Genomic DNA, 21,782 nt, shown 5'->3' with positions numbered 1-21,782 from the left:
AAGAGTCATATTAAGTCATACTGCCTAAGTCATACTGCATACTTTACAGTAAGTGTTACTGAATGATGTTTCCCATTAATAAGAGACCAGGAAGGAAATCTGATACACTTGTGGAGGCAGCAATGCATCATTTATTTAACCATGAATCACCATTATTATTTTACAGCGACACGTCAACCAATAAATACAAACACATGACGCTCTTAATTTCATACAGCAGCATACACTAAACATACATTACTTTGTTGAGTGTTCCATTGGGCTGTAGTGCATAACAAAATTAAGAATCACTCTTCAACATTCATAATAAAATAACACAATTAATGAAGAGTATTGTGTTAACAGAATGTGACTCAAGAAACAATTGTTTATGGATGACTGAGCTCCTATTATGCATCTTGATGAATTAGTAATGTAGGTATTATTCAGTGAATATATTAAACCTCCACACCCCAGTGTACACTCCCATTTTACTCTTTGATCATATATGATTGAATACCATTCATGCAAAACAGTTGCTTTTCTGATCACTTGACTGAGGCCTAAAAGAGCTCATACTTCTCATTATATTTCTCCGCTTTCAGTTATTATACCTCATAATACGGGATACTGTTGACAGTGACTGCATCGCAAATTGTGCCCTATTCATTACACTACTTTTGAGCCCTATAGGAAAAGGTGACATTTGGGATGCCAGCCAGTGGCACAATGCACATGCATTAGACATCTTTATCAAAGGTGTCCTGCAATGAGACTTACTGTAGGTTTCCAAGTCCCAATACATCCCATTCTCAGGTCTCCTGGTTATGATCACTTAGGAATGCCTTTACGTTACTAATCGTTCTTTATATTAATACTAGAGCCTAAACACAACATATCACTTTTGATATCTTTCTATACCAACAGAAATTGACCCCAAAATCATTCCAGTCATTACTATTTCATATTCTGTGGTAAAGAATAAAGAGTAACTATTGGTCATTTTCAAAAAAGTATTCAAAATAGCAAGTAAGGAAAACACATTTGGCTTCATTTCTGATTTGGCTGTTCAGCTTGATACTAGAATTAAAAACCTCAGTTGAGTTGAACCATCATCACTAGTCTCACTGTAACCTGCTGGGGAGTACAGTACACTCACACAGAGAACCACAGAGGGAGACCAGACCTGACTTGCTCACTTCACTACTAGTAAGGTAACCCCGTTTCTCACTGGACCAGCCCAGACTGCAACCCACTCCTCAGTTGGTCTCTCCCTTAGAGTTCAGCTGCTGAATCAACTGGTCAGCCTGCAGGAGACAAACACAAATAGTATAATAATAAATAAAATGACACGTCATGGCTTCTTCATGTCTTTTGATGTCTGAATTGCCAGTCCATTGTCACGCTCATGTATTGTATCTAAAGGTAGAAAAACAAAGGCTCTTGCATGAGGTGCATGCCTGCAAACCAACCTGATGAGAATAGACTGATAGAGGTGAGTGTCCCTGACATACTGTATAGATGGCCATCCTTTAACCCGGGAAGACCCATATACACACTGAAGGCAGACACAGGAGAGGAAAAAAAGGTTTCCTAGTCCAGTGTATTTGGGGCTTTAGTCACCTTACTTCATCCCAACAGATTTCCCCAGCCCAGTAGTCTCCACAGGGAGTTAATTGACCATGAAAGCTGGCAGTGATAATGCAGTGAGAGATTAGTGTTGGCTGACTGGCTCTTAACAGATGACAACACAACAGCCAGAGTGGCAGAAAAGAGCTGCTGGAACAGTGAGGAACAATGGAGCTGTTCATCAGCTGCCAATCTAGACTGTCCAACTTTATGTAAAAAAAAAAAAGAAGAGCCCTCTTTCCCAAACACAATGCTAACAAGCTACTCTGACAAGTCTAAATGAGTGGAATTGATGTTTGTGTCCAGGTGATGTCAAGGCAGCAAGGCAAGGGAAATTATTGTTCTATCCCGACTTTGGTACTGTACGAACACTGAACTCAATAGGTGGATAATATTATCACAGAACAGACTTTTTATTTTACTTTTATTTAACAATGTGGGGGGAATTGTGAAACATTTATCACACAAATTCTGACAGCTACCGTACTACAATGGCCATTTGAAAGAGACTTACAGTGACAAACCAATAGGAGTTGGGTCTGTAGAAGAGGCGGGACATGAAGCCCATCTGACTGGCAGGTGCCAACACATGTAGGTGCAGGTGAGAGACAGAACAGAATGGGGGCCAGTGGAAGCCAAACCTGTAGAAAAATAATAATAATAATTGTATGCTTCTTTGTCTCTGCATGATCTTCTGTGACAACAGCAACATGTTCAAAATGCTAAATTCTACAGACTGCTGAATGTGATTTGCCATTGTATGTCATTTCATAAAGTCAAACCAATCAACTATGCATGTATAGCAAAAATAAATATATTGGCCTTTACAATTGGAGCCACTTGTTAATAAAAGGGCCGGGACGATACCAGTATAGCAACTCTTGTCAGTATCGTGGCAAAGAAACAAACACACTAAACGGCTTTAACTTACTTTGGAAAACAGCCCTAATGTTGGAAACAGACATTATGTCATCATCTAGTCACATTTGTTCATTTTTCAGGCTATATATCATACAATAGTTTGCATACAGCAGGTTTTTAAAGAACCAAAGAGTTGTCTGCTTTCTATTTAATTATTCCCCCCATGGAAAACATCTCAATACTGGTATTGTCACAGCCCTAATAACATCTGAAGATTGAAAAACACTTCATTTGAATCATGTGACATTGACTGGAGAGAATGTTGTGGTCATACCTAACATCGCTGAGGTCTAAGACATTGTTCTTCTGAAGGATCTCCATCCCTATCTCCACCATCTTCTCTACTGATCACAGACACAGCAGGATAATCAATTAACACACACACACACACACACACACACACACACACACACACACACACACACACACACACACACACACACACACACACACACACACACACACACACACACACACACAACTTTAAAGTTGCATACCTAATGACACATGCTCTTTACTGAGTGATTTACAGTTTCCAACATGTCTCGTGGGCACAACCAGGTAATGATGGGGAGCTCCAGGCTTGATGTCCCTGAAGCAAGAGACCTCCTCGTCCTGTCATGCAAACGAAGTCAAAAACATGGGGTGGTCACTAGTTGGTTCAGCTAGAACGTCCATCACAATCAGCATTGTTTTCAGTTTGGAAGCTAACCTGCCTAAAAACTATTTTTGGGATCATTAATGTATATTGTTTCCACATAGCTATGGAAATATGATAATGGATTAGCTCAAATGACCTGTCGTAGTGGTAATCAACGTCGCTGTTTTCTGACAGCTAACCTAGCCAGCTAACGACGTTAACGTAATGTTAGCCTAGCTAGCTAGTTTGTGTCAATAATTCACTCATACTTACAACATGAAGAATCTCCGTGCCCATCTCATTGTTGACAACCTTGCAGAATATGCATTTTTTGTCGTATCCTTCGCCTTGACCTACGTTTATTTTAGAAATATATACATTTGCAGGTTCAGAACCTTCGTTGGTTGCCATATTTAATGGTCGTCCCTAGTTACCACAGCCACAAAGGTATAAACCCCGCCTATTTCTACAATGTATTTAAGATGCTATTTTAAACCTAACCTTATCTCTAACCTTAACCACCCTGCTAACCTTATGCCTAGCCAATTTCAACTTTGTGGCTGTGGTAATTAGTGGAAATCATACCTATCAACGAAGGAACACAAGTGGATCAAACGGTTATCGTTGGTGAGTCGAAAGGTAAAGCAAACAATTACCCAACTTGGTAGTGTGCACGAATGTCCACCTGAAGGTGGCAGTGAAACACCTCTCTCACTGAATCGTCTAGATAAAATATTTACATTTGAGTCATTTAACAGGTATGCTTTTCTATTTTCTGCCACTTCTTCAACATGTATAAGTCAATGCTACGGTTATATTGCATTGTTGAATTTGCCCAAATGATTTTAAAGATGGGATTTTTAAGCCATTTTCGTGACCTAGGAAAAGAACGATAAAGATTAACTTCTGGATTTTTTTTTACTGGTCATAGCCTATAACTTAAAAAAAATGTAACTCATCCTTACTGTTTACAGTAATAAAGATGGGCTCAACTTAGGTATTTTGTATTTTATTAGGATCCCCATTAGCTATTGTGAAAGTACATTAGGCTGCATCCTATGTAGGCCTTGCTTTTGAGATTGCAGGTGTCATTTTCATTAAGTAAACATACTTTCTTTGACAGTACAGCAACATGTAAATTAATGCTGTGACATTTTATAATTTCTTTCAAAAGCAATCATACAATGAGTGATTACTGATGTGGCCTTAGGCTACCTATTGCTAGCTTAATTTCAACATACAGAAATGTCTGGGCATCGAGCATGATAATTCAAAATACTGGGTAAATCTAAAACATGTCATATGTCCTTTTGTTATCATGAATCTTGCTTTTATATTGTTGTTGATGAGATTAATATCAGTATTACTATTCCAGGCAATGATGCTTATTGATCTGAAAACAATCAGTCACATAATCACACAAGTTTAAAGCACATTTTTTGTCACCTGGAAATGCAGAATTTTAATAAGCCATTAACAGTGCCAGCACTGTACAGCACACATACAGAAAAACAAAACAAAATACTTCCCTGGATAACATTTCTTTAAAATATATATATATATTTTTTTATAGCAAATATAAAAAACATCAAAGGAATGTGAAAAAGACGCCAAACTAAAACAATTGGTCCATCTTATATCCTGTTTCTTTCTTTTAAACAAATTTCATTATTCTCTTTTAGAAATGTAAGAAAACATTTAACATGGATTTAAACCCATACCTTTAGTACAAACCATTAGAGGCCACTTTTAGTAGCTCTAAGAGACAGTACTCTGCCGTGGCTGTTTCTAGACCTGAGTGTTGTGTGTGTGAGGAATCCCTACGGGGCATCTGATGTTGTACCCTTGTAACACAGACACAGAAATAAATACAAAAAAGTTGGGAAGTACAGTAGTGTGTTCATCCTAGCCTCTATAAAGTTTAAAGCTTATGAGGAAATTGTAATGAAAATAGGATATTACTCTAAAATGGGCTTTGGTTTGTAAATGCTGTCCATAACAAAGGATTGATGGAGGGTTTACAGCTTAGATGTCTAGAACTAGTTCTAATGCTCGTATTGGACAGAGCTTGTTCAGTAGCAGGTATTGAGCAGCAAACAGTAGGACACTGTAAAACAGCCTGTCTATCTCTCACCATACAGGCCTCAGTTAACCAGGCAAAACACAGATACAACCTGAGTTAATGCTGGTATAATAGGTTACGCACTGGTAAAACACAGGTTTTACACGTGACAAACCCAGGGGTGAATGACTGCCCCCTCTCATTCAAGGCCAACCACAGTACTGCAGGCATTATTTGCCAAACACAGGATCCCCAGTACAGTGAATGGGAAGATGGCAATCTTCGTATAAATATAATAACAAATAAAAACAAAAATGTCTTATACCCCAGATGTATGTGCTTGAACCAATTATTTTAAAATTGCACACAGAAGAAGTTACTGTCATAATTTAGTAGCTAATGGCAGCATGCCCCATTCTGCCTTTAACATGAAATACTCAATGAGAGGGGGCAGCACTGAGCTAGCCTGCAACGTCACATCCTGGAGTAGCTCAAACTAGCATGTAATGCCTATGTAAATCTCCCACATGAGACGCCATTTTAATGGACTTCCTTGGCTTCAAATGCACTATTGAGTTTTCACATAGGAATGACTGGTGTCACGTGATCAATGGCGTTGTCCATTCATATATAAGGTCATTGGACAAACCAAGCTTACTATATTAAGCTTACTGTACTTTAACAGCTTGAACACAGGCTAAACCTCACTGAACACAAGTAAAGCCATGTTGTTAACCATAGATAGACATGGCTCTAGCTTTTTTCTCTCTCTCTTTTCCGCTTCTGAGTCTCTCAGCGTCTCGCTCTGTTTACTGGACAGTCCAGACCTCCAGGTCCTGCACTGTGAAGTCTTGCTGGGTGGACAGGGGCTGGTTGTTGAAGGTGTGACATGGGAAGCTGGCACCGTAGTACAGATCAGAATCCAGCCACAGGCCAAAAAGCCCCCTAGAGGTCAACAAGAGAAAGATACAGTGGGGCAAAAAAGTATTTAGTCAGCCACCAATTGTGCAAGTTCTCCCACTTAAAAAGATGAGAGAGGCCTGTAATTTTCATCATAGGTACACTTCAACTATGACAGACAAAATGTGAAAAGAAAATCCAGAAAATCACATTGTAGGATTTTTAATTAAATTGTTTGCAAATTATGGTGGAAAATAAGTATTTGGTCAGCTACAAACAAGCACGATTTCTGGCTCTCACAGACCTGTAACTTGTTCTTTAAGAGGCTCCTCTGTCCTCCACTCATTATCTGTATTAATGGCACCTGTTTGAACTTGTTATCAGTATAAAAGACACCTGTCCACAACCTCAAACAGTCACACTCCAAACTCCACTATGGCCAAGACCAAAGAGCTGTCAAAGGACACCAGAAACAAAATTGTAGACCTGCACCAGGCTGGGAAGACTGAATCTGCAATAGGTAAGCAGCTTGGTTTGAGGAAATCAACTGTGGGAGCAATTATTAGGAAATGGAAGACATACAAGACCACTGATAATCTCCCTCAATCTAGGGCTCCACGCAAGATCTCACCCCGTGGGGTCAAAATGATCACAAGAACAATGAGCAAAAATCCCAGAACCACACGGAGGGACCTAGTGAATGACCTGCAGAGAGCTGGGACCAAAGTAACAAAGCCTACCATCAGTAACACACTACGCCGCCAGGGACTCAAATCCTGCAGTGCCAGATGTGTCCCCCTGCTTAAGCCAGTACATGTCAAGGCCCGTCTGAAGTTTGCTAGAGAGCATTTGGATGATCCAGAAGAAGATTGGGAGAATGTCATATGGTCAGACGAAACAAAAATGTAACTTTTTGGTAAAAACTCAACTCATCGTGTTTTGTTAGACAAAGAATGCTGAGTTGCATCCATAGAACACCATACCTACTGTGAAGCATGGGGGTGGAAACATCATGCTTTGGGGCTGTTTTTCTGCAAAGGGACCAGGACGACTGATCCGTGTAAAGGAAAGAATGAATGGGGCCATGTATCGTGAGATTTTGAGTGAAAACCTCCTTCCATCAGCAAGGGCATTGAATTTGAAACGTGGCTGGGTCTTTCAGCATGACAATGATCCCAAACACACCGCCCGGGCAACGAAGGAGTGGCTTCGTAAGAAGCATTTCAAGGTCCTGGAGTGGCCTAGCCAGTCTCGAGATCTCAACCCCATAGAAAATCTTTGGAGGAAGTTGAAATCCGTGTTGCCCAGCAACAGCCCCAAAACATCACTGCTCTAGAGGAGATCTGCATGGAGGAATGGGCCAAAATACCAGCAACAGTGTGTGAAAACCTTGTGAAGACTGACAGAAAACGTTTGACCTCTGTCATTGCCAACAAAGGGTATATAACAAAGTATTGAGATAAACTTTTGTTATTGACCAAATACTTATTTTCCACCATAATTTGCAAATAAATTCATTAAATATCCTACAATGTGATTTTCTGGATTTTTTTTCTTCTCATTTTGTCTGTCATAGTTGAGGTGTACCTATGATGAAAATTACAGGCCACTCTCATCTTTTTCAGTGGGAGAACTTGCACAATTGGTGGCTGACTAAATACTTTTTTGCCCCACTGTGTATATCAGACCAGAGCCAAAGGATGCGGTTTAGCCAATAAGATCTGTAGACATCAATGAGTTTGTGGAAGCTAACTAGATTTACTTTTAGATGATAAAGGCTTCGGTATTTCTGATAAAGAAAATTCAGAACACTTACCCTCCTCCACCAATCTGTAGAGAGTCCATATGGCCCCTGATGAAGTAAGAGTTCTCACCACTCCACCTGTAGGCCTGTGTGAAGAGAGAGGTGTCAGATTAACTCCACCCATCACGACAGTCAAGAGACAGCCTATTAACTACAACGACAGGGGCTGTATCTGAAATGACACCCTATTCCTTATAGTACAAAGGTAAATGCGGGTCAAATGTATATAGTGAATAGGATGCCATTATGGACAAGCAGTGCACACAACAGTATGCAATGTTACCTTAAATGCAGGGTCGAAGCTGTAGACAAAAGTCTCTCCTGTTCCGTAGCAACAGTCACTCACTCTAAAGGGATGGGAGGAGAAGGCACCAAACACCTGAGAGAGGGGAAAACAAACCTATTAGCATTTTACTGGGATCGTATGACCCATTCATAATGTAATAACAATGTAATAGCAGTACATGGATGTAACAGTACGTTAGATGTCAGTCATATAGAACAGTGCGCTGTTGAGATGTCTACCTTTTTTTCCATGTCTTTGATGACCAGAAGCACAGGACTGTCGATGTGGGCCATTTGCCTGTACAGAGTCTTCAGGCTGGTGCCATGAATGGCTGTGCTGTAGACCAGGTTCCATGGATACCCCTGTGTCCGTGCTGGTATGTGATTGGCTAGCTGTGGGTTTCAGAAACAGAGGATGAGATGGATGATGAGAAAATGTCCCATTTAAATTCACATGTCAAAGCTGTGTAATGCTGAGATGAGTATGTGCACTTTATTTTCCCGGAACCAAAAAAAAGTCCCATATTTAGCTTTGTACATATCAAATAAACCAAAGCACAATGTTCTTCCCATGAGCTGGCTGTGTAGCCTATATACTGCTGTGAGATGATTGCTTTACTTTTCCTTTACTTCGTTAGGTTTATTTGATAAGTACAAAGCACCTTCATCAACATTTCTGTAAACATGCCAGAAGTGACTGTATTAGCCACAGTGTTTTGTTGTAGTGTAGTTTAACAGTAACTCACACTCTCGATGTGTTGGTCGTTGAGGAGCTGGCTGTGGTTTCGGAGAACAGGAAGTATGTCCTTAGGCTCCTCGCCCTCAGAGCGGTTACCCTCCTCTGAGCTGCACATGCTCCATCGAGGCTTTACTGAATCATTCCCTGTGATGATCTGCAAGGAAATAACCACAAACTCTGTTAAGGGGAAAGTTCACCAAAATTACAAAATTACTTATATGTCCCAGGTATTATAATTTTTCGCTTTCATTTTCAAATGATCTTAAAGTAACTTTATTAAGGTACAAAATCCATTTCAGACACTTTGGGATGATTTGGACATGAAATCACAACTCTGTTAAAACACTCTCCTTTTCTCTCTGCTGTGAGTTTCTTAACCACACTGATATTGTAAAACAAGGCTGAGTAATTAACTGACTCAAGAACAAACACAATAAAACATGAAATTACACCCACAATCAGTACTAGTGAGTGAGGGTGGTTGATAAAAGACAAAATACAATAATTTATTCAACCCTTCACCAATAAATTAACATTATTGCACACCACCGTAAAACTACTCTTCACATATTTGGGTCATACTAAAGGTATTTCAAAAAATACAAATACAAATGGCATGCATACTAGTACATTATCTCACACTAAACATTACAATTCACAAAAATAAGAGTATAGTTAGCAACCCACCATTACATATGGCTCCAGACATTTGTTTGCAAAGTAAAGCACCTTGATGTTCTCCTGCATTGGTCTCATGTCTACTAATATTCCTCCCAAACACAACTCATGTATACTAATAATGTAACACAGTTGCCTCAGTATATGATACTGTATGTACCACAGGCAAGAGTGTGAACTGATAACCTATACCCAGCCATCAAATGCTCTCTCTTACTTCATTCAACTTCCATCCCCCTAAATCTTATTGGCTGATAGTAGACCTGCTTGTGGAAACCGTATTGGCCACCTCAGTTTTGTGTTTCAGATTCATTTCTTGAAAAACAGGATGGCACTTGTAGTAAACTGAATTATGGGGCATATGTCCATATATGGGGTGTCCGGCAGGTTTGAGCTAACTGTCAAAATATCTCATTGTTGCACTCATGGCAATGAGCCAACAATTCTGTAGCCTGGGTACTAGTCGGTGTCTCCTAACCTTCCACGCCTAACCTTCCACTCCTTGTACTCCGTGCTATTGCAAACATGTTTAGCATATGAGAAGAAGTGGCAAGGAGTGGAATGTTAGGAGAAGAAGACTGGTACCCAGGCTAACAAATATGTGCCTTAAAGCTACAATATTTCATAGATATTTCATCACAACAAACCTAACCTAGATGTATAAATGTCAAGTAAAAATAGTTTCAAACTTGCTTAAATCTATTATTTCATACTTGTTTAATTTTTCTAATCCATTCTTTATAATGAGAAACTGCTCTCGTTGTTTTAGAGATAGAGGTCGTTGAATGCAATGCCACATCTTTAGATCCTTGAATCAGAACTCACCCCCCAGTTTATTGCAGCACAGCAGCACAGCACAGCTAGCTCGTATTTCTCCACTACCAGACAGCAGGGATGCTTGTGGTGTCTCGTGTTGGTTTGGATCAGTTCAACCCTGAGGAGGCAATCTCATACATCAATATAATGTTTATGTACTTTAAATTATGTAATACGTTTCACCAAAAACCCACACACTCCTCTGCAATATGATTGAAACACAATCTAATCTAGCAACCATAAGCCAGAAATCTTTAAACAAGGCTAAAGTGAACCAAATATCTGCATGGAAAAACAAGTCTTTCAGCTACTTTTCAGAAATAGCTCTTACAGGAAAAAGCTAATTTAGGGTCCAAATGCATGACTACAGCCCATTGGAATGCCACTATCAGATCATACATAGCCTCTGTTCTGCATGAATAATGACTAAAGCACACACAAGACCTGAAGAGGCTAGAGCTGAAGCTGACATAGGCCTAGCTATTTCCCCGATCAAGAAACTGCCCTTGTTAAATTACATGTTTAACCTAGCAAAGAAAGGGCAAGATTTGTCTTTACAAACCCCTTATTTCTCCAAATCAAGTGTCCAGGTTTGGTATCCATAGTAAGTATTGTCACTTACTCTTCAAAGCTGTAATTGACTCCCATGCTGAATAGTAGCTGGGGTAGAAAGGAGGTGCAGGAGATGGAAAAGGAGGTGAAGAAGAGGATGATATGGTGAAAATGAGAGCGGATTGTCTGGAGGCTCAGTGCTTTAACAGCATGTCTACCCCATCTCAGCCATCAGGCATCTTATACTCCAGCGTTACAGCTTAGATAAGCCCCTTTCACCATAAAACCCTCCCTTAAGGTCCTTCAAGGCCGCCTGACATGGAGGATTTCACAATGGCGTTAGATAGCCTCTGTGACACATTATCTTTACTTGCTACAGTATGCCTCCCTGGGCTGAATCTGGGTTAGAAAATGACAGTGTCAATTCACTGTCGCAGAGACGCTAATTTCCAAACAAATAAAGGTCTGGCTGACAGACACTGTCTTTTTCGATCAGTCTCTTTTCTTGATACTTTTGTTTTATTGCAATCTGCACTTTATTGTGTGAAACACAGCCAGTCCCAATTGACTCCCTACCACTTCACTTTGGTCCTTACCCTTCAAGGTGTGCCGATCAGTGAGGTGGAAGCTCCTCCACTACATTGCGTATACCTATCCAGACCCTGTACAGTCTTTAAATCTCCAAGAGTTAGTGTCAAGAGGAAGGGGTAAGGAGCAAATTGGAAACTCTGTCTAAATAAAGCCAGGGGTCACAGAGGAGGCCAAGAGGTTACACAACAGTAGCCAACCGTAGGATGGAAGAAATCCATATCAGACTGTGTGGGGGCTGATTATAGACACACATGGAGGATCGATGGTGTTGCACATTTATATGACTATGTGAAATATATTTTATTTAAAGTTAGTTAAATATAGTTATTTATAGAGTATAGTTAAATATAAATGGACAACTTTTCCATGAGTGAAAAACATGAATCACATCCAATTAAAGATCTACTGTAATCTACTGGTACCTACTATATATTAAAAAATTACAAAATTAGACTGAGCTATCAATCTGGTATAGTGTGTGCCCTTTCCAGGATAATTGCTTAATAGTTACAGTTTGTACTGTACCTGTTAGACAACTTTCACTTGGCAGTGAAGCATCTTGTAGTTGCTTCAACTCTCCTCCAATTCCTGCAAATCCGCTCTCTGCCTCAGCATGTTCCAGATCAGTCATGGGAAAATCCCACATGGACCTGGACATGCTAAATGCATCCTTAGTGCATTTAACTATTAAATGCAACTAATTGAATGGCCGCTTTGGGAGTGTGTACAAAATGCTAATCAGGCAATAAGTATTTAAGGAAAATGTGTATATTTAGATGGGGGATGGGGAAGAAACCCATGGTATGTCTTTAGTTTGTTTTGCTGTGGTAGACTGCTGTAGACCCTGTGGCAGGCCCTCTATCAAAAACAATAGAGTAGAAGGATGAGGAATTATCATCCAGAATACAAACAGTTTTACACTTCATCAGACCATTATCACAGAGACTTTGACTGGACCTAGGGATATTACATGTAAGAACCACTGAAAAGTTGTATAGCGCAACCCCAATCTATGAAGCCTATTGATTTAAAAAACGTACTTGTTTCACACAGATGGTATCATTCCATATTGTGTGTTTTCATGTCAATAGTGGTGCGTATCTGAGTGGTAATAGACAGTAGAAAACATTTGTTTATCACCCCTAACTTGTGTCAGTTAGTTTTACCTGCTGTAAACCGTGTACGTGATGAATAACAGTTGCTTTGGGATGGGAGAGCTACAGTAGGGATTCACACACAGGTCACAGACTCTACAGAGATGTCAGAGCACTAATAGGATTACTAGGCTACCATGTGAAAACAAAATTGTGAGGAGAATATTGACCGTTCAAAAGGTTTTGAAAGAGTAAACAGCATTCACTGGTAAAAGGCAAAGCTGCAGGTGTCAGCCCTCTTTAAAGATGCCTGATGTCCACCTGTTCACTCACAGATGTTGAGAAAGAGGAACTGCCTTACTGTAAAACAAAACTTTCCTACTATATTTATCATCCTCTGATACGGAGTTGTCTCTTCCTCCTACATACCCATTTTATGAGGATTGAATGAAATGCAGAAGCACTATCCACCTAAAAGCACACAGCAATTCAACTGTCAAATACAAACAATGACTACATTCATTTGAGATGAAAACTGATACTTTCCTTAGGGAAAGGGGATATCTTCTCAGATTCACAACTGAAGGCATTCAACTGAAATGTGTCTTCCTCATTTAACCCAACCCCTCTGAATCAGAGAGGTGCAGGGCCTGCCCTAATTGATGTCATTGGTGCCCGGGGAGCAGTTGTTGTTGGGGTTAACTGCCTTGCTCAAGAGCGTAATGACAGATTTTTCCACATTGCCGGCTCTGGGATTTGAACAAGCAACCTATCGGTTACTGTCTCAACACTAACCGCTAGGCTCCTTCACCAACCAGAGGTTCCAGTCCAGTCAAACGAACTACATGCAGTAACAAATGCATTTTATTAGCAGCTAAACATGCATAACTCTCTCTCTGATTTTCATGCGTAACCTTTTGCTTTGGGATCAGTACCCATTTAGAGCGTATGCAAAAAGTTTAACATTTGGGCCAAGTGATAAAGTTTGTATTTTTTCTTCAGTAGCCCTTCAGTCGGCTTAAATATAGTTTTGCTGCAGCAGTGGGAACACTTTTCATTACCAAGTCAACTCTGGGTCCATCATAGAGAGGAGTCACCATCACCTGTCCCGCTATAAGGCACAAGAGAAGAACTTGTTGAGTTGAACCAGTTAATTTTGGGTGACGTAGAATTGCACGGCTAGTGTCCTAGGCCCCACAGAGCAGCAGTAAAACGACAACAATAGCAGCCACATCCTCCTGACCCGGTTACCTTAAACTCACTCAAATGACACTACACTACATATCTCAATGAGAGATCCAACCACTTTCAGCAGTTATTGAATAAGAGAGTTGACACAAAAGGACCATGACGTAGAGTAGATTCAGATGGCTGTGCAAATAAACTTGGCAATACTGTATTCCTTTTGCCTGGCTGGTTGAACCAGACTTGATAGTAAAGTAAAGAGGTAGAATAAAGTAAAGAGGTAGAATAATGGTGTGGGCAGTGTTCATTCTGGTTCAACCAGGCAAGTACAGATGTATTATCTTAATTTGATCACTCTGTGGTTACAGAGAATTTCCCTGCACCTGAGGAAATTCAAATGTGCCTCTTGATTTACATATATTTACTGAAAACCTGCAGTTTTCTTTCTTTCTTTATCGCTCGCTAAACACTAAAGAACCAGACAGAATAAATGTCCTACTACTGTAGGTCCTACTGCTGTGACATTCAAATGTACATGCACTTCAACAACCGTTGTTTTATATATCTATATATATATATATATATATATTTATATATTTATATAGCTTAATAACACAAGATAGATTTTGTTCTCCACTATGCCATACAAGTGTATATGAAATGCAGCTGTAGGCTACACCTAAACTATAGCCTACTGTAGCCTATCCAAGACTAATTTCCCAATCAAAAATATCACATTTTTAAATAATCAAGTCCTCCTGCTGCAGGATTATTTTACTCCTGTGACGAAACTGGTCAAATTAAGATCTGACACCTGTATTTCTTCCCTTCATACACTAAACCACAGCAAACTGTTCCCATGGAAAAGCAAGTCTGCTGCAGTCAGCATCAAATATACTTGTATTTGTCACATGCTTCATATATATAAATAGTGAATTGAGGAAAAAATACACAGTAAATAACAAAAACTAGTAAAAATAACATGGCTATGTACAGGGAGGGGGGGTGGTACATAGCATCAGAGCATTACACAAGATGAATAAATGTGTTTATGACCAAGCCAAATCTCAAAGCTCGCTGAACCAGTTTGGTCTGGAAAAAGGATGTCTAGGTAGCTTGTATTCATTGTATTGTCTTATTATTGTTTTTGTCCTATACTCTTTCATGTACAGTGAGTGTCTGTGGGTTTTTCAAAAAGTGCATTAAATCCCATGTATTATTATTATTATTGTACTGTTGGCAAGTAAAGTTTGTACATTTTGGGAAGAGGCCTGGGTAGAATGGGGACAACATATTCTCCTCATGCTATTATTGTTTATCATATGGTCATTATCTGAAATAGAATTTAATAGATGAGAGGGCAATGAGAACAAGAAAGAAATCCAACTTCACTACAGACTGTTCAAATAGATTGCAATTCATCAATACCACATCTCTCTCTCCCGTTATCTCTCGCTCTTCCCCTCCTCCCTCTGTTAAAAGTTCTGTCTATATCTAGCAATAATATTATGTCACTGCAAGAACAAACTTTAGTATCTTTCAGTGGTGCATTGTCTGGTGTAATGCAGAATAAAAGAAGGTTTTATGCTTGATGGTAGTGATATTACTTAAAACCTTCAGAGTCAAGTGAGTTAATGAATGATGTTGAGATGTCAGAGGCTTCTTCCACTGACCTACATACTGCTAGTTTGCATGCAGCAGAGAGTCACTCTGTGGTAAAAATGCTACTCTACACTTCTCAGGATCACAGAGGTAAGGGGCTTCCTAAGAAATTAAGTAGGCCGATGCATGCGTCATTTTCCCATTTAGAACTAACCATACAGTATTTTGAAATGTGCAACCGCAATTTACTTTCCCCCAACATGTTTACCAATGTTTGAGGCAATGTTTGGGGGTCAATTCAATTCTATATCTATATGATTTGTGGAAATGTGTTGGAGGAAACACTGTTCAACTGGCGACCGAGGTCAGCCTGCAGGTGCCCAGCCCACCACAAGGAGTCGCTAGAGCGCAATGAGCCAAGTAAACCCCCCCCAGCCAAACACTCCCTTAACTTGGACAACGCTGTACCAATTGTGTGCCGTCCTATGGGACTGCCGATCACAGCCGGTTGTGATACATCTTGGGATCGAACCCAGGTCTGTAGTGACGCCTCTAGCACTGCGATGCAATGCCTTAGACCGCTGCGTTGTTCGGGAGGCCGAATATAAAAAAATGTATACTCTTTGTTTGTTGACTCTTCTTCTAAAAATCCTCTTTCTTAGTGGACTGTAGTGACTTGCGTCAGTATCCACCAGAATAGATCAGCCTTACTGCCCTTTGGACCTGGTTAGCCTCTTCATTTACAATTTAGTCATTTGGGAGACACAGCAGTCAGTGGATACATTTTCATTTTTTCTTTTGTAATACCAACTGAGCCACACAGGACCACGTAATGTCTTAGCATCAGCATGAGACCACCATCACCTATCAAAACTATCACATTTTATATCAGTACATCTGCAGACCTTTTTTTGTCTTTTATGGGTCATTCTGCCATAAAGACAACATTTTATTTTGTTTCAGCGGCCCATAGTATGGAGTGCAGCATTGATACATGAAGGGGGCAATACAGCATTGTGCCGTGGGAATTAAGGGAAAAAGAGGAGGGCCAGCCTTATCTGCAGGGGACATGCTGAGAGCGAACATCTTAGCAAGAGGGTTTTATGTAACTGTATTAATATAAAAACAATCATAAAATTCAGGGCATACACATTAATATCAGTGCCCTCATACACAAAGCGGTCTTTTGACTGGGTTAAGAAACTTAACTTCCATTTTTCCACAGAAATGTCAAAGTAAAGGGTCAAAGTGTGTGTGAAGAACCCTGTAACATTGTTATAAAGTAAAACAATGATTTTGAGTTAGGGGGTCAACCAGCGTGTGATATTCCCACTAATGCAGTCAGTGTCCCACTGCCATTCAGTTCAACACGTTGCCCTTTAAATTTGCACCGCTCTGTGGTTGGCATTAATCTGAACCACAGCCAACCCACAGTCAGTGACTTTCTGTCACTTGTATGTCAGTCAAATTAAAGCTGGGACTTTAATTTAAACAATAACCATGTGGGCACCCCTCCTCTGTTTTGGTAAAAAGCTGAGGGATGAGCCTAGAGAAATTCAAGCACTTTCAAATTCATAGACAGAACTATGGATGCAGGGACTAACTATTCATTATAAAAAAATATAGTTTTACCATGTTTTGAGACTATATAGTGTTTGTTTACATTTACACTGTTTACAAACCCTGGAGTAAAACAAGCTTATTTTTTAGTTCTGATGGGGTATGACTGTTGAACTAAGCTCATGAGGCATTTTTAAGCTGCATTATTCGGGAATCAAAGTAGGTAGCAAATAAGGATTCTAGCATTAAAACTAAAACATGCAATACAACCAAATTAAAAAACATTTAAAATATGTATTTATATTGCCAAATTGCATGAAATTACTATGGATGCTGTTTCTGCCATGATCAGGTAGGGTAGACAGCTCTGTCCGCCAATTTAACTCTAGGGAGAGAGAGTAGTGAGACTCAGACACCCCCATCTCAATCCATTGCAAAGAAATGGGAACCAGAAGGCAGGATCACTCAGAATGCATCAACAGGCTTCAATGGAAACTAACCAGCGACACCATCATCACTTATCAAACAGAATCTTCACATGTTTTTCTATTTGCTTCACTTTTACCCATCACTCTAAGAAAGGTGTGGGGACAACTATAGCTTGTGGTACTGGAACCAGGCTGTATCTAACCCTTCCTCAGTGGCTGCTCAGTGGGTGAGGTTTCTGTCACAGTGGAATGAGTAGCAATCTGAGTAAGGGGACTTTCATGTGGAATTCATCACCCACATTAATCTTCCAGCAAGACAATAACCCCAAGTACAAATCAAAATCCACAAAGAAATGGTTAATTGTCCTTAAATCCACATTTTGCAATGGCAATCACTTGAACCACATTCATTCCGGACCCCACTGTATATGAAATGTTGAAACATATAGTTTACTTTTGTTATTACCTAACATGACTGTAAAGAATAAGTAGTAATAAAGAGCTTTACTTTGTTGAAGGGTTAAGGGGTTTACAAATCCAATCACAACCTAGATTACAAAATAACTTTTAGGGGACACATTTCAGTAGGAAAGGAGCTGAGAGCGCAGTTGACGAAACCAAACATTGAGTTGAAAAGGAGAAGATAACTGAAATAAAATGTTCAGCTGAGGGCCGTGCACAGACCTTTGATGGGGATAAATCTTTGCTAGAATCTCTCCTGGGCTGGGTAGGAGGCTATATCAGTTGATAATCGCGAATGTAGGCTAGATTAATCAACTAGTTAGCTAGTCTATGCTGTCAACTACGGCAAAAGAGCATAGTGCTGTGGGAATTAAGAAACGCTGTACAACGCAACCCCAATTGAAATCAATGATAACCTATTGATTTAAAAAACTGTCTAACACTGGTTCACGCAGAGGTTATCATTCCAACTCTTATTGTGTGTTTTCATGTCGATAGTGGTGCGTGTCTGAGTGATAATAGGCAGTAGAAAACATGTGTTTATCACCCCAAACTGTCAGTCTTGCCTTCTGGAAACTGTGTACGTGAACCTCACCATCATTTGGGATGCTGCAGAACTGCACGGCTACGCTACGTGACAGAGGCGGTGTTCCCCTGAGCAGGCGAGGCGACTCAACAACCAATAAACACAATGAAACAATGGAAAGACCACGGACGACGACACCCGTCTACTGAGATACCAGCAAGAATAAACCAGACCTGGCAAGAATAAAGCCGTTACCTCGGCAGTTTCCATTCTAAATATAATACCCGCAATGAAGATCGTAAGAAAAAATACAAATGGTCGAAGATCGTAAAATGTTATTAGGAAGCAGACTTAACCAATAGAATTATGAATAGCCTTAATAGCACAAATAATATTATAGCGTTAACAATACTGTTAACAGCAATATGAGTAATGATTACTATAAAGTTATTATAGTAACAACAGTTAAACAAATAACACATTATTTATAATGCTTATATTAATAATAGTATTAATAACAATAATAATGATATTATAATAATGAACTTTTTTCTTATTTTTATCCCATTGTTATTTGGTCCATTATTACTTATGTGATGATGCCCGAGAAGCGGGTGTTTGGAGGATATATTAGCACGGGTGTTCATCGAGGGCCAGAAAACAATATATAGTCCCGAACAAAACTAGGGATGCTACCCAAGCTGGCTGGTCGTTCGATCTATCTGTTTGGTTGCCATGAGACCGACCCAGTCATTCATTCTAAACGTTCCATTGCCATACTGGCTGGCAACGTCCTTATCCCTTCATCGCTAGCTAGCCAACTACGGCTAATTTACAGTCACGTCAAAAAGCCAGAAGAACAGGAAAGTAGCTGCATTTGCGTTTGTTTAAAATGTTTTCTAGTGACATTTATTTGGATACATCCAGAACATGATTTCGCCTGGCATAGAAAATGTGCTCTCTCGTAGGACACTGTTGTTCTGAGGAGCTAGCCAACAACACAGCTAACACAATCCCTTCAAACTGAAGCTGGAAAGACAGCAAACCAGCTGCACTTTGTTTAGTTTTACCGGTTTTCTATTGATATGTCTTTGTTTATATCAATAAAAAATTATGCTGATTCAAAATTTCGACAGTCTGAAAAAAGCTGAATGCCTGTCTGTTTTATCCCGACACTTTGATTACTAAAGGACAGCTGGAGATTGAATTTGAATATTGAAACAATGTTGTAAATGTCGGAGAGATAGACAGCAAGGTTTATACAAATCTCCCCTGTTGAAAACTAAATATGAGTAAAGGAAATGTGAGATACAGTGCCTTTCAAAAGTATTCATACCCCTTGGCATTTTTTCTATTTTGTTGCATTATAACCTGTAATTTAAATTGATTTTTATTTGGATTTCATGTAATGGACATGAAATTGGTGAAAGTGAAATTGGTGGAGTGAAATGAAAAAAAATATTTAAAAAATTTAACAGAAAAGTTGTGTCTGCATATGTATTCATCCTTTGCTACGATGCAGATAAATAAGATCTGGTGCAACCAATTACCTTCAGAAGTCACATAATTAGTTAAATAAAGTCCACCCGTGTGCAATCTGTCACATGATCTGTCATATGATCTCAATATATATACACCTGTTCCGAAAGCCCAAGAGTCTGCAACACCACTAAGCAAGGGGCACCACCAAGCAAGAGGCACCATGAAGACCGAGGAGCTCTCCAAACAGGTCGGAGACAAAGTTGTGGAGAAGTACAGATCAGGGTTTGGTTATAAAAAAAAGCAAAGCAGTGCGACACAAACAATAACACAGAGTTACACATGGAATAAACAAACATACAGTCAATAAGCAAACACTCTTGGTGTTCGCCAAAAGGCATGTGGGAGACTCCCCAAACATATGGAAGAAGGTATTCTGGCCAGATTAGACTAGAATTTAGCTTTTTGGCCATCAAGGAAAACGCTATGTCTGGTGCAAACCCAACACCTCTCATTACCCCGAGAACACCATCCCCACAGTGAAGTATGGTGGTGGCAGTGTAACAGGCGTAAAATATACTTTATGTATTTCACCAAAAATCCCTCATATCTATTTTAATGTATTATTTTAAGATGTATTAGATTACTTTCAAGAGTGAATATTTTATAGTATTTATTTTCTAAATTGTGTTAATGCTGTGATATTATCAACGGGAGCCATGCTCTTACTCCTCAGTTTGCTCAGAGCGTGATGAGGAGAGGTAGGTGTTATGTATGCTCCGGTCCTTTGAATGCACATGTTCGCAAATGTTCACAAATTCACAGGAAAAGACAAGCAAAAGTTAGAGCCTTTATCTTCCACCTACACTTTACCAAAATAAAGGGAAATCTTGAGGGAAAACAGTTTGTCTTCCAGAGATTTGAGACTGGGACGGAGATTCACCTTCCAGCAGGACAATGACCCTTTTTATACCGCAAAAGCAACACTTAAGTGGTTTAAGGGGAAACATTTAAATGTCTTGGAATGGCCTAGTCAAAGCCCAGATCTAAATCCAATTGAAAATCTGTGGTATGACTTAAAGATTGCTGTACACCAGCGGGACCCATCCAACTTGAAGGAGCTGGAGCAGTTTTGCCTTGAAGAACGGGCAAAAATCCCAGTGGCTAGATGCCAAGCTTATAGAGACATACCCCAAGAGACTTGCAGCTTTAATTGCTGCAAAAGGTGGCTCTATAAAGTATTGACTTGGGGGGGGGGGTTAATAGTTATGCACGCTCAAGTTCTGGTTTTTGTCATTGTTATTTCTTGCTTGTTTCACAAGAAAAAATATTTTGCATCTTCAAAGTGGTAGGCATGTTAAGTAAATCAAATGATACAAACCCCTTAAAAATACATTTTAATTCCAGGTTGCAAGACAGCAAAATAGGAAAAATGCCAAGAGGGGTGAATACTTTCGCAAGCCACTGTAATATCTAGATGCTTTTTTATAGTGGAGATCAAGTTTATAAATTGCCTGGCTGGGCTGATGAGACAGTGGATTAAGCAGTCAGATGGAACAGAGAAAATGGGCATTTTAATGTCCTAGATTTAACCGGTGATTACTTGTGGAATAGACACTGGTTGGAATGTGGTTTTAACCAATCAGCATTCAGGGTTAGACACACCTGTTGTATAATGAACTGTACACAAGGTTCTGTCATTCATATTTCACTACACATAATTTCCTGTACATTGTGTCACAGTAAAAGGGAGTCCTTTTCACTCAGGAGCACCACTAGTATCCAGATCCATGGCGTTTACACCCCCAAGGCCGTTACTGCTACTATTGTGGCCCTCTAAGGCTGTGTTC

General features: G+C 39.7%; 2 protein-coding genes across 3 annotated transcripts; both read right to left on the bottom strand.

Annotated features, from left to right (window-relative positions):
- Window positions 1–111: 111 nt before the first annotated feature.
- Window positions 112–3,706, bottom strand: LOC124006167 (adenosine 5'-monophosphoramidase HINT3-like). Of its 2 annotated transcripts, none has more exons than XM_046315989.1 (5): window positions 3,443–3,706; window positions 3,027–3,144; window positions 2,804–2,870; window positions 2,123–2,249; window positions 112–1,286 (listed from the first exon to the last, which is right to left on the bottom strand). In XM_046315989.1, exons 1-5 carry the CDS (start codon window positions 3,578–3,580, stop codon window positions 1,239–1,241), a joined length of 498 nt encoding a protein of 165 aa, XP_046171945.1. In that variant the 5' UTR covers window positions 3,581–3,706; the 3' UTR covers window positions 112–1,238. The 2 variants fall into 2 exon arrangements, with proteins under 2 accessions (XP_046171945.1, XP_046171944.1); XM_046315988.1 differs by having other exon boundaries at window positions 2,804–2,873; window positions 3,443–3,690.
- Window positions 3,707–4,604: 898 nt separating this feature from the next.
- LOC124005845 (nuclear receptor coactivator 7-like) lies at window positions 4,605–9,838 on the bottom strand. The gene is made up of 6 exons (XM_046315467.1): window positions 9,647–9,838; window positions 8,967–9,113; window positions 8,461–8,613; window positions 8,219–8,314; window positions 7,948–8,021; window positions 4,605–6,176 (listed from the first exon to the last, which is right to left on the bottom strand). Exons 1-6 carry the CDS (start codon window positions 9,713–9,715, stop codon window positions 6,041–6,043), a joined length of 675 nt encoding a protein of 224 aa, XP_046171423.1. The 5' UTR covers window positions 9,716–9,838; the 3' UTR covers window positions 4,605–6,040.
- Between the last annotated feature and the right edge of the window lie 11,944 nt (window positions 9,839–21,782).

Source organism: Oncorhynchus gorbuscha, linkage group LG19 (genome assembly GCF_021184085.1).
Source record: "Oncorhynchus gorbuscha isolate QuinsamMale2020 ecotype Even-year linkage group LG19, OgorEven_v1.0, whole genome shotgun sequence".
In the NCBI taxonomy this organism is placed as follows: Eukaryota; Metazoa; Chordata; class Actinopteri; order Salmoniformes; family Salmonidae; genus Oncorhynchus; species Oncorhynchus gorbuscha.
This window is presented reverse-complemented; position numbering and strand designations above follow the sequence as displayed.

What these genes read in the sequence shown, in the direction of transcription:
- LOC124006167 (XM_046315988.1), bottom strand. Translation starts at nt 3,580, where the DNA reads ATGGCAACCAACGAAGGTTCTGAACCTGCAAATGTATATATTTCTAAA. An exon ending in TAAAGAGCATGTGTCATTAG is followed by an intron (nt 2,874 to 3,026) that starts GTATGCAACTTT and finishes GTCTGTGATCAG; the next exon opens with TAGAGAAGATGGTGGAGATA. An exon ending in TTAGACCTCAGCGATGTTAG is followed by an intron (nt 2,250 to 2,803) that starts GTATGACCACAA and finishes ATTTTTCTACAG; the next exon opens with GTTTGGCTTCCACTGGCCCC.
- LOC124005845 (XM_046315467.1), bottom strand. Translation starts at nt 9,715, where the DNA reads ATGAGACCAATGCAGGAGAACATCAAGGTGCTTTACTTTGCAAACAAA. An exon ending in TCAAAGACATGGAAAAAAAG is followed by an intron (nt 8,315 to 8,460) that starts GTAGACATCTCA and finishes CCCCTCTCTCAG; the next exon opens with GTGTTTGGTGCCTTCTCCTC. An exon ending in CTACAGATTGGTGGAGGAGG is followed by an intron (nt 6,177 to 7,947) that starts GTAAGTGTTCTG and finishes GTTGACCTCTAG; the next exon opens with GGGGCTTTTTGGCCTGTGGC.